At 46.8% G+C, this 15,998-nt stretch overlaps 1 protein-coding gene across 1 annotated transcript; it reads right to left on the bottom strand.

Annotated features, from left to right (window-relative positions):
- Positions 1-2,816: 2,816 nt before the first annotated feature.
- On the bottom strand, positions 2,817-12,403 carry C1r (complement C1r). The gene is made up of 11 exons (XM_008825352.3): positions 12,307-12,403; positions 11,347-11,575; positions 9,491-9,683; positions 8,994-9,140; positions 8,708-8,904; positions 8,240-8,387; positions 7,914-8,035; positions 7,134-7,212; positions 6,653-6,808; positions 4,165-4,239; positions 2,817-3,741 (listed from the first exon to the last, which is right to left on the bottom strand). Coding segments are annotated over exons 1-11 (2,115 nt in total). The 5' UTR covers positions 12,309-12,403; the 3' UTR covers positions 2,817-2,974.
- Positions 12,404-15,998: the final 3,595 nt, after the last annotated feature.

The raw sequence follows: 15,998 nt of genomic DNA, 5'->3' as shown, positions 1-15,998 counted from the left end.
GCCCTTGGAGGACTTCTTGAGCCCAAGAGTTTGATACTAGTATGGACAACATAGTAAGAACTATCACATTTACAACTACATGTGGGAAACAAGGACTTTCTTCACACTGTAAAATCTAGACAAAATATAGGATGATATTGTTAGCTGTTCTTAATTGTGGATGTGTATATCATCTTAATTGTAATCATAAGTGTGTGTATCATCTTAATTGTTCTTATTGTCTTTTTTTTTTGTCTTTTTGAGACAGGGTCTCCCTGTAGCCCCAGCTGGCCTGGAACTTACTATATAGACCAGGCTGGCCTTGAACTCACAGAGATCTACCTGCCTCTGCCTCCTGAGTGCTGGGACTAAAGGTGTGTACCACCATGCCCGGCTTTATTGTCTTCTTAAATAAATACTTTAAGTATGACTTTATCGAATATTTCTATATTAATTAAATACCACTTTCATTCATTTTACACACTGGAATATCTCATAAACTTTTATTTGGAAAACATTTTATTTAGTTATAGTTACTCAATAATATAAACAAAAAAGAGAAAGAAAAGGAAAATGATAACTAGAAACTGATAACTATATTCTTAGGCTGGGTGTGTTCTCACAGGACCAAAGTCCTAGCTCTTGGGCAGTAGAGGCAGAAGGATCAAGGAGTTCAATGTCATCTTTGGTCACATAGTGAGTTTGAGGCCACCCTGGACCACATGAGATTCAAAACAATAATAAAACTATATTCTTGTGAGAACAAAAGGTGCCCTTTGAGTTGTTTCATGTAAAGAATGTAGATGGGGCGGGGTGAAGAGATGGCTCAGCAGTAAGGGTGCTTGTCACCAAGGCTTGAGATCAATCCTCTAGGACCTACATGCTGGAAGGAGAAAACTTACATCTGCCAGTTGTTCTCTGACTTCCACATGTGCACTGTGGCACATGTATGCACTCACACACATACACAAATAAATACATTTAAGTAAAAAAGTGTTTTTTTTTTTGTTATTGGTGTTTTTCTGGTTTTTGAGACAGGGTCTCCCTGTAGTCCCAGCTGGCCTGGAACTCACTATGTAGACCAGGCTGGCCTCAAACTCACAGAGATCCGCCTGCCTCTGCCTCTCTAGTGCTTGCTGGGACCAAAGGCATGTGCCACCATGCTCGGCTTGTGTTTCTTTTTTTTTGGTCTTTTTGAGACAGGGTCTCCCTGTAGCCCCAGCCTGGAACTCACTATGTAGACCAGGTTGGCCTCAAACTCACAGAGATCCGCCTGCCTCTGCCTCCCTAGTGCCAGGATTAAAGGCGTGCACCACCATGTCCAGCCCGGCTTGGGAGGCAGAGGCATGCAGATCGCTGTGAGTTTGAGGCCAGCCTGGTCTATATAGTGAGTTCCAGGACAGCTGGGGCTACAGGGAGACCCTCTCTCAAAAAGACCAAAAAAAAATTTTTATTATCTTTATTTTATGTGTAGGAGTATATTGCTTGCATGTAAGTGCACCTGTGTTGTGCCCGAAGAGTCAGAAGTAGGCATTGAATTCTCCTGGAACTGGAGTTATGGATGGTTCATGTGGGTGCTGGAAATTGAACTCAGGTCCTCTGCAAGAGCAGCTGGTGCTCTTAACTGCTGCACCATCTCTCCAGCCGTGAGTTGTTTTTTGAGACAGGGTCTCACTGTGAAGCCCTGGCTGGCCTAGAACTCCCCATGTAGACCAGTCTGGCCTTGAACTCAGAGATCCATTTGCTTCTGCCTCCCAAGTGCTGGGTTAAAAGGTGTGTACCACCATGCCTAGCAAGTAAAAATTTAAAAATTAAAAAAGAATGTACACATACACATAAATAAAAATAAGTATTTTATTAAATAAAAAAGTATGGGACTGGAGAGATGGCTCAGCAGTTAAAAACACTGACTGTTCTTGGCCCGGAGTGGTGGCCCATGCCTTTAATCCCAGCTCTTGGGAGCGGGAGGCAGAGGCAGGCAGATCTCGGTGAGTTCAAGGCCAGCCTGGTCTACATAGTGAGTTCTAGGACAGCTGGGGCTACAAGGAGACCCTGTCTTAAAAAAACCAAAAAAAAAAAAAAAAAAAAAAAAAAGAACACTGGCTGTTCTTGCAGAAGACCTAGGTTTGAATGCCAGCACCCCCATGGCAGCTAACAACTGTCTGTAGATCCAATTTCAGGGGATTCATCAGCCTCTTCTGTCCTTTGTGGGCATTTCAACACATGAGTGCACTTATATACATGCAAGCAATACATGCATAAATATAAAATAAAAATAATAAAGAAATTATTTTTTTAAAAAAGTGGAGGGGTTGGTACTGGAGAGATGGCTCAGTAGTTAAGAGTGCTTTCCTGCTCTTCCAGAGGGCCTGAGTTCTGTTCCCAGCACCTACTCAGGAAGCTCATAACCTCCTGTAACTCCGGCTCCAGGGGATCCAAAGCTCTATTTGGCTTCGTGGGCATCCACACACATGTGGCATCCACACAGACACATAAATAAAAGTTACTGTAAAAAAAAGAATGTGGGCTGGGCGTGGTGGCGCACGGCTTTAATCCCAGCACTCGGGAGGCAGAGGCAGGCGGATCTCTGTGAGTTCAAGGCCAGCCTGGTCTACATAGTGAGTTCCAGGACAGCTGGGGCTACAGGGAGACCCTGTCTCAAAAAGACCCCCTCACAAAAAAAGAATGTGGATGGAATCAGATGTGGTTGGGCCTGTAATCCCAGTACTTGGAAGGTCAAGGCAGGAGGATTGTAAGTTTTAGGCCAGCCTGAACTACACAGTAAGACTTTGCTGAAAACAACAAAACTAAACAAAACAAAAAAGACCACTGGAATGTGAATGGGATTATAGAAAAGAGAATTTATTTCACACAGTGTCTTTCTGCATTTGTGATTTTAATATTGGTTCTTAGTGGTTATCAATAATTGGTCACATATATATATATTCTTTTTTCCCATACTACACACTAAATTTGTACCTAGTGAATTCTGGGCTCAGTCTTCTTCCCCCATCTCTTTCTTGATCCAGTCCACATAGTTGAGTAATTTGGTGTAAAAGCCATATCCCTCACCGCACCCAAGGCCCCAGGACACGATGCCTGTGGCCACCCAGCGGTCATTGTTGCGGTCCCTCACTGTAAAAACACCCCCACTGTCCCCTTGGCAGGCATCATGCTTTAGAGATGGGTCCCCAGCACAGAACATATTTTGAGAAAACACATCTTTGCTCTTTTTTGTCTGGAGCCAGCTCTGGCACAAGCGCCGCTCAGCGACAGGCAGCCTGACAAACCTGAGGTCAGAAGCAATCTTATCATCCATTATCCCAAAACCACTGACATAACCCATGAGGCCTCTGTCATAGAAGGTCTCATTGTCAGGGAGGCAGATGGGGAGGAGGTTGGGACCCAAGCTGACACTATTTTCCAGCTCCAGTAGGGCAATGTCCCCTTCAAAATTGTGGGACTGGTCCTGACGGTAGTCTGGGTGAATGCTGACCCTACGAATGGGGTGATTTTGCAGTTTCATTATCTCCTCCACATTTGTGTGGCCCAGGAACACATCTATAGTGGCGTTTCGTGAGTTGTGCTCTTTGGGGTAGAGTGTGTGGGCAGCCGTGAGGATCCAGCGATCGCCCAGCAGGGCCCCGCCCCCTCGCCCATAGATATTGGTGTATGCTTGCCAGGGGAAGTTGCCCAGACTGGCTTTCTGCCCTCCGATGATGCGCTGCTTCTCTTTCACAGGGTGGACAGGCTTCCCACACACTGGAGAGACAGGGAGGACAAGGTGGAATGACCCCCAGGCCTTGGCCCTTCTTCCCTCTTGTTCAGCTTTCCCTCCCCATTCTTGGTGGCTCTGGACCTTTCTCTGTCTCTTCTCATTCCCCACACGTTCTGCCCATTATTGGAAGTGTCTCCTTGTCCTTATCTATTTCTTCTTGAGATTCTCTTACTTTTAGTTTCTGAGTCTTAGTCTGCCTAGCAAATGCTGGAACATCAGGCACAGTTTTCTGTGCTGCTCTCCTCTAACCCCTGGGATGCTCCTTCCCTCCTCCTTGTCCTAACTCATCCGTTTTATCACTTGGAGCTAAGAGATCTCCTCACTTGTCCTACTTTCTCTGTGCCATGCTTCTTCTGAGGCTGCCTTAAAGACACCCATGATGACCCCAGGGAGCAACCACTGTTTACCTGGCAGACACCGGGGCATCTTCTCTCCCTCCACTTCGTTCTTCCAGATGCCCTGGGCTGTGCAGGTGTATACTCCTGTGGATAGAAGGGGTTAGACTCAAGGTGGGAGATGATGGACAAGTAAAGCAGGCAGCAGAGGCCAGTGGGCACAGAGGGTGTGTATTGTATAGGGAGATAAGGGTCAACACAGGGATCAAAGTTAATTGGTTCAAATCTATGTGGATAGACTATGGAAAATGTTAAGACTCCATGCATATATTTAATGTCTTATTGTCAAGTGAAAAAAATCAGAATACTTAACTATATATATATATTTGAAGTGAAGCCTGTTTGTGAAAGTAAACAGAAACACTGGCAAGAATCTATGCATTTTGGTGGTGCATTTTGGTGGTGGAATTATAGATAATAACACTATGTCTTTAGGTTTCCCCTCCCTTCCTCCCTTCCTTCTTTCCTTCATTCCTCTCTCTTTTCCAGGTCTTATTGTTTAGCCCAGGATGGCCCTGAACTTGCTATGTAGCCCAAGCTGGCCTGGAACTCCCAATCTTCCTGCCTTAGTCTCCTTAGGTGCTAACATTCCAAGTGTGCACCACCACACCCAGCAATGGCTACATTTTCTGATTGCTGACAATCTTCCATGTTTGTTACTGAGTATTTTTCTTTTTAATTTTATTTATTTATTTATTTTATATGTATGCATGTATTGCCTGTTTGTAGGTAAGTGCACCTGTGTCGGGCAATGCCTGAGGAGGTCAGAAGAGGCTGTTGGATCCCCTGGGACTGGAGTTATGGACAGTTGTTAGCTGCCATGTGGGTGCTGGGATTTGAACCCGGGTCTTCTGCAAGAACAACCAGTGTTCTTAACCGCTGAGCCATCTCTCCAGCTTGTTACTGAGTATTTTTATCTCTACTATCAAGTTTAAGCACAAATTTAAGCAGTGATGCTTTCAGGTTTGTATTATCATTTTCTAGTTGAGAAAACTGGGCTTAAATAATCCCCCCTCTCTTTCTCTCTCTTCCTTCCTTTATTTCTTTTATCTTTCTTCTTTCCAGTGCTGAGGATATAACCCAGGGACTCACACATGTTAAGCAAGTGCTCTACAGCTGAGCAATATCCCCAGTATTGATTTTCCTTTTTAATTCAAAGAGAAGTTTTAGCTAGGTATAGTGGCATATACCTGTAACCCTACTTCTTAGGATGTGGAGGTAGGAAGATTAGGAATTCAAGATTATCCTTGGTGGGGCTAGAGAGATGGCTCAGTGGCTAATAGCACATACTGCTCCTGCAGAGGACTGGAGTTTAGTTTCCAGCACCAAAGGAGAGCAGTACCTGGTCCCCTTGTTTAAGCAGAAGTTAAAGGTGCCTAGGGACTTCATTAGCTCACGACTGCCTGTAACTCCAGCTTTTGGGGATCCAATGCTATCTTCTGGACTCTGAGGGTACCTGAACTCACACACACACATACCCCCCCCAAACATATACATAATTAAAAAAAAATAAATATTAAAAAATGATTTTTGGCTACATAGTGAGTTTAAGGCCAGTTACCTGATATATCATGTTTTAGAAAACAAGAGAGAAAGAGAGGAAGAGAGAGACAGAGAAGACACACACACACACACACACACACACACACACACAGAGATTAAAGAAACCCATAGGCAGGCAGGAAATTTGGCTTGGTGATAGAGTACATACTTAGCATGTATGAGACCCTAGGTTCAATCTCTAGTATTATAACAAACCAACACACCAACCCATACATGAGTTTAAGAGTCATAAATTAAACTTAAATGCAAAAAAACATAACAGCCTGAGAGGAGAGAACAGAGGGGGAGCCCCACTACAACTGTGGTGATAATGATGGTGATGGCTGTCATGGAGGTGTAGTATTGTTAGTAACAGTAGTGGTGGTGGTGATGGTGTCACTGATGTTAATTAATGGAGATGGTAGCAATGATGGTGTTGGTGGTAATGTTGATGTGGTGGTGATGACAGTGATGGTGGTGATTGTGGTATTAGTTATGGTAATGTGGTGGTGATGGAGATTGTTAATGTTGGTAGTTTTGTTGTGGTGGTATTGACAGTGCTGCTGGTGATGACTATGGTATTTGTGGTGATGGTGATGTAGGTATGATAGTGTTGATTCCTGGTGTGGGAAGTGATGATAGTGACGATGGTATTGGTATTGGCAATGGTGGCTATAGTGGTGATTGTGCTGGTATTGGTGCTGTTGGTGGTGATAATGGCATTATTATTGGCAGTGGTAGTGATGGTAATGGTTGTGGTGGTGGTGAGAGGGAGCTGCTGGTTTATGAGATTCAAGTCTTTGCTTCACATCAGCTCAGGTGCCCTTTCCTTCAAACCCACTAGATTCCTCTTGGTACTGTAATTTAGGACCTTTTAGTCAGTACCTAGGGACTCTATGAAGAAATTTTGGATGCCCCTAATAGATGTAAAGGAGACTGTGACTGTCAGAGTCCCTACCTCTAGTGGATTCACTGCTTCCAGCTCTGGTCTTCATCTTGTAATATGGTTCACGGCAGTAATACTGGATACTGGCTTCGTAGGTGTTCACTCCCTTTGTGGTGATGTATTCGAAGTCCCCATTAGAGAGGCTTCGAGGCTGCCCACAGTCCCTGACTTAGAGAGAACACAAGACTGTAAGAGAGCAGAGAACACCTGTGTGGGAACTTCAGAGGGGGAGTGAATTGTCTCTGAGATCCTCAGAAAAGTTCGGTCAAGGGTACTAGCAAAGAATGGAGTTCTCAGTTCTGGTGGAGCCCATCAAGCCTTAGATGAAGGATCAGAGATTATTGAGATAGATCATGGACTTCAAAGGACAAGCCAGGAGGCAGGAACCTTGGGGAAAGCTTAGTCTGGGACTCGCTCTTTCCTTTCTAGCTCAAGTCTCAAGACTAAGGAACAACAGGTCCCCAGGGACAGACACATTCCATTTGTGACTTACTCTTGCACCGGGGCATGGCACGATGCCATGTGCCGTCATGCTGGCAGACAGCTGTGAAGGAGAGCAGCACCTGGTCCCCCTGTTTAGGAAGTCAGAGGTGCCATTAGTACCAGGAGACATGCAGCTCCCTTCCTTGCCCTGCTCCACACTGAGTATAGGGATGTGACAATGGCTTTCAAGCTCTTAGACCTTAGCTCTGCACACATGTGGCTCCTTCTTCCTTCTCCCTAGCCAAAGCCTCTCAGTTCAGAGCTACAGATGGGATACTGAGTGCCACTGAAAGTCACAGCAAGGGCTAACTGGTAGATTTGTTCATATTCCCTTTAGACTTTTGCCTGTTTCCATTAAACTCCACAGATTGAGCCAGGCATGATGGTACACACCTTTAGTCCCAACATTCAAAAAGACAAAACAAAACAAAACAAAACTCACAGATTGTCAACCCTTCTGTTTTGCTTTGTTTTGTTTCTTTCATCACTGTGTATTAACCCTAAGGCCTCATGATTCAGTGAGCTATATTCCCAGCCCTCTTTTTTTAACCTTTTATTTTGAGACAAGGTCTCACTAGGTTACTTAGTCTTGCCTTGAACTTTCTCTGTAGTTCAGGTAGACCTGTAGCTTGTCATCTTCCTCACTGTGCAATCAAGTTCGAGGGTTGGTAGACCAGGTGATTCTTCTAGCTCGATGCTCAATGATTTCGTTTGAGAGCAAGTCTACAGGTACCGTGGACCTACCCATCTCAACTCTCCTGGAACATGGGCCTCAGCCCCAGGCTCTTACCTCCACGAGCTGGTAGCCTTGTTTGCAGGTGGCGATGAAGTAGTCACGGAACTGGTACTGAGGCTGCGGTTCCTGGATGATGGTGAACTCGTCCAGGGTCTTGGGTTGGGGACACTTGATGACTGTTAGGGAGACCAGAAGCATGTTCTTTCAGAACCATGTGTCCTTCCCTTCCTGCCTGTCCCTCAATTGCAGGCAAGTAAGGGAGATGTCTAGAAATCTCATTTTAATTTAAATTTTTGGTGCTGAAGATTGAACCCAAGGCCTCACACATGTGCAGTACAAGTTCTATCACCGAGCTATACCCTAACCTAGGAACTTCTTACTTTCAGTGGTGTAGAGCAGCTTCCAGCCCCGGCTGTCTCCAGACTCATCTGTGAAGAACAGCAGATCCACCGCATTGCTACTGGTGTCCAGGTCTGGAGGCCTTTGCTTCCCACAGAATTCGCCCAAGTTCTTCCCATTGGCATAGATCTGATGGGAGGAGGAAGAGGTGTTTGTTTCTCCAGCTGGGACATTTCCACACAGGGCTGCTTGGGCATCAGCCTGGTGGCCAGGATGTTGGTGGAGGTGGAATCCTGCCTGGTCTGTGTTTTCAACTGCAGGTGAGAAAGAGTGCCCAGATCCCTCTGCCAGTTGTGTGGTAACTTTCCTAGCTCTATGTGATGCTGGTCAGCTCTTTGTGATGTTGCCCCACTTAGCTTTTAAAAGACCCAGGAAGAAGCAGGGACCTGAAGAGTCACATGGGTCTATGAAGCAGAGGGAGGGGCCTTTAGGGCAAAGGATGGCTGTACCTGGAGCTGGTCATAGGGGCAGTGTACTTGCTGGTGGTCATCGATTTCAAAAGGCTCCAGGAACTTCAGGTGCAGAGTGAGGCCCCGTTCCACCCTGATGCTGTAGTTGCAGCGCAGATCCGGGGGGTAAGGCTGAGGGTACTCCAGGCTAGATATATAGCCCGAAGACTCTGTGTATAGTCCACTGCTGCATTCAGCTATGAGAACAGAGTCAGAGGGATCATCAGGCTGGCCCAGCAAACCTCTGCTCAGTCCCTGCCACCCTCTCATACCCATCCTGACTCACGCTGGCAAGAATGCCCATCTTTCTGAAGCTCATAGCCTGTTCGGCAGGAACAGAAGTAGCCGCCAACATAGTTGTGGCACAGGTGTTGGCACAGGGGCTGGGAACCCTCCTCCACTGAGTTGTGCTGGGATGCACATTCATCAAGATCTGGAAGGGATTCCAGAAGGAAGGATTAAATTCCTGGCCAGAGACTTCTGGAGCCAGCTGTGCTGCTGTTGTGCTACGAGGTCCTTTTTCCAGAGACTTCTGTGTGGTTCTTTCTCAAAGCGACCCTCACCAGAGGCCTGGAGACAAAGCCAACTCCTGGCCACCTGGGCTTCCAGGCCTCCCTAATGTTCTCTGGGAACTTCCCAGTGGGAACAACACCCAGGTCGACAGGCCCTTCTTGTAAAGAGATTAAGGAAAGCCAGGTTTTTGGCTCTTTGCAGCTAAGGTTGTCCCCCACCCACTCATATGGCTGAGGCCAGAAAGAAGGGCTCCCCTCAGGGACCACTCACCTACAGCTTGGTAATAGGCCAGGAAGCCCTTGTAGAACATGATGGTCCCGTTCTCCTCGTTGGAGAAGTCTGTGTGGAAGGTCAGCAGCATCTTGTTCCCTTGGGACATGAATTCCTTCTTCCCTGGGGGGTTACCCAGTGGAGACTCCAATTGCCCACAGAACCTGCCCAGGGTTTTCTTGTCAGCAGAAATCTGGTGGAGGAGGACAAGCAAGGGGTAGAGGCCCTGCTGAGGAGCCTGGTCCCCTGTGACAGGCAATGAAAGTCCTCCCTCTCTTGTCCCTGAGTAAATCATCAATGCTGGTCATAACCTGTTGGACTCTGACTGCTATAGGTACCCCCAGGGGACGCTCCCCTGGGGATGCTCATCTGTCCATCTTAGTTTTCCATGGATTTTCCTTTTGAGACAGGGTCTGCTACATAGTCTAGGCTGGCTTTGATTACATTTACTTATTGTATTTGTTTGTGTGCTAGGGGCAGGGCATGCACAGCATGGCATGAGTGTGGAGAACAGAGGACAACTTCCAGGGCTCATTTCTCTTCTCCACTCTATGGGTCCCTGGGATCGAACTCAGATTATTAGGCTGAGCCATCTTGCTGGCCCTAGACTGCCTGCCTTTGAACTTGCAATTCTCCTGCTTTCATGTCCCAACCATTAACCAACTCTTCACATGTTGTCCTGTGCCTGGCGCATCACCATCATCTTTTCCGTTTTCTGCTCCCCCTAGCAGGCTTCGATCTCTCTTAATTCCCATCACTTCCTATATCCTTCTTCCACAGGAATCCTGGCTGTGACTGATCACCCTTATCATTCCTTCGCTCCTAGAGCTTGGATTGGTCATCTTTATTCTCTGTTGTTGTCATCATTGTCTTCCTCCTCCTCTTCTTCCTCCTCTTTCCCCCTCCTCCTCTTCTTTCTCCTCCTCTTCCTCCCCTTCTTCCTCCTTCTCTTCTTTCTCCTCCTTGGTGATTTTGAGACAGGATCTTGGCCTGGGCTTGCCTTGAACTTTCTATGTAGCCCGGGCTGGCCTAGAACTCTCAGCGATTCCCCTGCCTCAGCCTTCTTAGCACTGGGATTACAGGTGTGTGGTTCTATGCCTAGCTCTGGTTTTGGGTTCATGTCATCTTTTTCAAATCTCACTTAGCCTTGCCTCCTGATATACCCAACTATGATCATATACCTGGTACCCAGCAGCCTTAGCAAGCGTTGCCTAGTATCTTTATTACTTTCCCTCACGGACTCCACTGTAAGGCAGGAGATGATAGCTTTCCCTCTGTTCTTCACTAACTGCCGCCAAATGTCTTCCCCACCACACTGCAGACTTGTGGTGTCTTCTTTGTTAGTAGATGTGTGGTTTTCATGCTGTTCCCCAAGCTTCCAGGCCATTGCTTGAGAATGACAGTTACTAGGATTGAGCAGGCTCTGCTTGAATTCTGTATCTTATTTTTCCTGAACATAGAAAGATGGGGCTGAAAAGGAAACCCCTTTGACTTTACAGAGAAGTAGGGGCTGAGATCCCTGTCCTGGCTGTAGGCCGTGTACAACCTGGTTCATTTCCTCAGGAAAACTGAGGTACAGCTGTTTCCCAGAGTCCCACAGCTAGTCAGCTAGTCATCAGCCTGACTTCTATCGATAGTGAATCTCCTGAGAATGGCTTGTGCTTCCTCTGTCATCCTCCCACCCGCCCCTACCGTGATTCTCACTGACAGCTGCAAAAACCCATGAGCACCATATCTCCCGCACCAGGAACTACAGGCCAGTGCTTCTACAGGGCTGGGCAATGTTGGTGCAGGCACCGCAGCTCAGAGTGTTCAGAGTACAAAACGTCTCCCCTCCCTCCTGATCCACGTCCTACCTTGACATAGTCATAGAAACAACCTTCAGAAGGTTCCAGATCAAACTGCCAGAAGATGAGCTTCACCCTGTATCCCGTGGGGACTGTGATCACGGTGGTTGTCTCAAAGTTGCTGGGGTAAGGCTTAGGGTACAAAGGGGAGGTCACCTCCCCATAGAGCTTCTGAGGGATGTGGATGGAGCCTCCCACCTTACAGAACAGGGTCGCCACAAGGAGAGAGAAGAGCCACCTGACAGAGAGCGAGAGAGTGTTTGTGGGGTTGCAGGGGTGGAAGCACTTCCTCCTCTTTCCCCCTCCTCCCCCTCTCCTCCTCCTTCCCATTTTGGCTGTGATGGGGCAGGGACGGGATGACCAAACTGCTCATCCTTCCCCTCTGCCCATTCTAGACTTCATAGAGATACTTTGAATGGGGGCAGGGGCAGCATCTGCAGCTGCTGCACTCATGTCCCTTCCAGACCAGTGTCCAGTCCAGAGGTCACCACACTCTCATCATGCTCCCTCCCCAAACAATCCTCCCCCACTGCCTTCTCTTTTCACTCCGTCCTCTTCCTGGAATAGGACTGGCTTGGGCCCAGCTAACTGAGGATGAGGCTTTCTAGCCATGACTCTGCAAGGGCTCCCAAGACTTCAGCAAAGGCCTCTGGGAGAAACCCTTCACAGAGTCTGGGAAACACATGGAGGATCTTATACTTGTTCAGGGGAGTACCCTTCTGCCCTGCTCCCTTCTATGAACCCAGAGCCAAGAAAAGGGAGGCAGCCCCAGCTTATGTATAAGGTCTCTTCTGATGCCCCAGAGCAGGGCTGGGAGTATGCTGCCCTGTGTATATGTGAGCATGGGAGGTAAGCACTATGGAGAGGTGAAGGGTGTTGTGTCCCTGTGCTCTTGAATAGCTGTGGTAGCAGGTTTGCCTCCTGTACCCGCTCCTCCCCCCTCCCTTGATACCCATCAGCCTTACTCACATTTCTCAAGGCCAGTTTGTTTTAGGTCCTCAGCTCTTCTGACAGTCCTTGTGCAGTGTGAGTTGAGGGAAGGAGTGGGCATGCCGAGGAGGGAAGGGGGAGGAGGGAGTGACTGTGGCAGTGGAGGGGGGGACCATTCCTGGAGGAATGTAGGGAATAAACTATTTGCATAATCAAAAAAAAAATCTAAATTTCCACTTTAGTTTTGGTTTTGAAATCCCTGTTGGTGATGCCACCTGCTGGTCTATGTGAGGAAGGGCTGAGGAGAAGGGGCTCTGAATTTTTAGGGATCCAGAATCCCTTAGTTGGAGGGCCAGGCTCTGAAGTTTCTCAATCTGATTTAAATATTTCTTCAAAGACTTTCCCGGGGGGCTACTGGCTTTTTTTCAAGGCTCCTCCCCAACGTGCAGCGGGCATCACCGCTGCAGAGACCCCTTTCAGGTAGTGCTTCTCCGCTGATCCCATTTTTTGCTGTCCTCATTTACCCAGCAGCTGTGGTGCAGGAATGGCCAGGGTGAAGTAGCAGGAACTGTGGGGTGACAGAAGGCCGGCAGGGAGCAGGAAGAGGAGAATGGGTCTAGCCACATTGGGGCCCTGGCCTGCTTTACTCATGAATGACAGTTAGCCCTGAATGGGGGGTTGCTAGGTCACAGGACCCTAAGGTATCACTGGGCTTTGAGACCCTCTCTCCCACCTTGCTGAAATCAGGGTTGCCAGTGAACTTGTCTCTCACTGAAGATAGAGCAGCCACAGAGAGGGGAGAAACATCTTTTCCTCATCATCTGGTCAGACTGAGTTTGTAAGGATATGGCTGGTTAGTGCTTTAAGCAAAGGGTGTGGTTGCAGAGCAAGAGTAACGGGTCTTTTTAGGGGGAAACCATGTTCCCGAGAGGGCTCTACTGTCCACATAGCATCCTGCTTTAAAAATTTGCTCCTATGCCAAGGCTTTCCACAGCTCCAAATACCCTATGACACTCTGTCTTGAGGGAGGCTTGGACTGCAGATCAGGCCTCCCAATTCCTGTGACTTCTGAGGCTGTCCTGCTTGTTTTCCTTCTTAGCTAAACCCTTTCATCTCTTTATCCATCTACCCACTACTCATTTATGAGTTACCTATTTTAGGTGTTAGGCTTTTTCCCAGGCCATGGATTGCAAGGACTCACAAAGATTGGGGCAGTCTCCCATCTGACAGTGACCTTGGAATGCAGCTGGAGAGCAGGCACATACAAGATGCAAGACACCAAGGTTTGGAGGGTTTCCCCGGCAGACTTGCATGTTGTAGCAGAGGCATGTTGTGGTGGGACTGGTTCATGATTTGATTATAATGAGATCCACAGCCTTGTCAGGCCAGGAAAGACAAAAGAGAGGGGGCAAAGGAGTGATTTGTACATTTGTATCCTAAGAGCAGTGCAGCAGTGCAGCAGTATGTGTGTGTGTGTGTGTGTGTGTGTGTGTGTGTGTGTGTGTGTGTATTATATGTGCTTAACAAAGGTAGAGTCAGCAGGTACAGAGAAGGTGGTCCAAGAAGGCAAGTCAGCTGAAGCAATTTCACCCATTCTAGGAGTTCTGAGCATCATGGAAGGAAGGGTTTTGAGTTTTGTCCTGATGTCATGCAACCCGACCAGAAAGTGGCAAACTTGGATCTCATCAGCTCAGATCTAGCCCCACTTCAAGGCTGTTCAATGGTTCAAATATGATCTAGATCTAAATCTACACTTAGAGATATAAATAAAGACAGAGCTAGGGGCTAGAGAGATTGCTCAGTGGTTAAGAGCACTGGTTGCTCTTGCAGAGGACTTGGGTTTGATTCCCAGCACCCACATGGTGGCTAAAACCATCCTTAACTTCAGTTCCAGGGGATCTGGCCTCTGATAGGCTTTGCATGACACATACAATTACATACATGCAGGTAAAACACATAAAAATGTCCTCTTCTGACCTCCCCAGGGATTGCATGGCAGGGGTGCACTTACAAACATGCAGGCCATACACTCATACACATAAAGGAAAAATAAATAAAACATTAAAAAAGACAGATTTAGACAAACATAAATAGATATAGGCAAATATTTTGTCTACAGAGATAGATAATTTTTAATAAAAATAAAATTTCAGGAGCCAGGCGTGGTGGCACATGCCTTTAATCCCAGCACTTGGGAGGCAGAGGCAGGCAGATCTCTGTGAGTTCAAGGCCAGCCTGGTCTACATAGTTCCAGGACAGCTGGGACTACAGGGAGACCCTGCTTCAAAAAGATGAGAGAGAGAGAGAGAGAGAGAGAGAACAACCAAAATCATGCCGCCTAAAACAATTTGTTTAGTATTTTTAGAATATTTATAATAGTCTTTTGAGCTATATATAGGCTTAAAAAGTATAAATAACAAATTGCATAGTTGGATCCCATTAATTTTTTTTCCTTAACTTTTTTTTTTTTTTTTTTTAATTTGAGGTGGGATTAAGGTACGTGACTCAGGCTGGTCTTGAACGCATGATCCTCCTGCCTCAGCACTGTGTGCTTTTTGTTTGTTTTTGTTTTTGAGACAAGATTTTGCTGTAGCCTTAGCTGGTCTGGAATTCACTATGTAGGCTAGACTGGCCTTGATCTCACAGAGATCCCCGGTGCTGGGATTAAAGACGTGTACCACCATACCAAACATTTGTTGTCTTTGGTTGGAATTGTGGGTATGTATTGCTGTGCACAACTTTGTTGCTGCAGTTTTTCAAAGATAAATGTAGTCTTTGACCATAGAATAACTTGATTCTCAACACTAACATATTTACCCTGATCTTTAGAGTTTTTTTTTTTTTGGTCTTTTTGAGACAGGGTCTCTCTGTAGCCCCAGCTAGCCTGGAACTCGTTTTGTAGACCAGGCTGGCCTTGAACTCACAGAGATCTGTCTGCCTCTGCCTCCTGAGTGTTGGGATTAAAGGCGTGCGCCACCACGCCCAGCTAGAGTACTTATTTTTTTATTTCCACTGAACAGTTGTAATTTTTTGTTTTTCACTGTAAATCACCCCAAATCTTTGCTACAAATTAAACGTGATTTTCTCAGGTAGCAATGCCCTGGATGAAGAGGGCACAAAGGAAAATGTGAGCTGTTGGTACCGTCTTCACAAAAGCAGGACTTCTCATGGAGGGAGACTGTAAGGCTACAGAGATGGGAAGGGGTAGTAGAAGATTCAGCAGGTCTTGAGGACGACTGAGAGGTATTCTGGAATGCCAGGAGGAATGCAGCCTCTCAAACAAGAATGAGCTAGGGGACTTTCCCAAGCTTGTATCGCCCTGAACCTCAGTTTCCTCACTTGTGAGAGACATGGATAATAACACACCCTTTGTTAACACAGTGTGAGGACTGAGTGAAATAAAATGTGATGCACCTGGCATACAGAAAATGCAAAACAAAAAAGGAAGAATTACTATTATTGCAGGTAGGAGCTGTGGTAGATGATGAAGCCAATTACTTGAATATTTGAAGGTCAATGTAGGGGCTGGAGAGATGGCTCAGCAGCTAAGAGCACTGTCTGCTCTTGCAGAGGACCCAGGTTTGATTCCCAGCATCCACATGGCAGCTAACAACTGTCAGTAACTCCAGTTCTAGGGGATTCAATGCCCTCTTCTGACCTCTGTGGGCATTGCACGACACAGGTGCACTTACACACATGTAAGCAATACACTCACACACATAAACAAAAAA

This window comes from Nannospalax galili, unplaced genomic scaffold (genome assembly GCF_000622305.1).
Source record: "Nannospalax galili isolate Female #2095 unplaced genomic scaffold, S.galili_v1.0 scaffold589, whole genome shotgun sequence".
Classification (NCBI taxonomy): Eukaryota; Metazoa; Chordata; class Mammalia; order Rodentia; family Spalacidae; genus Nannospalax; species Nannospalax galili.
This window is presented reverse-complemented; position numbering and strand designations above follow the sequence as displayed.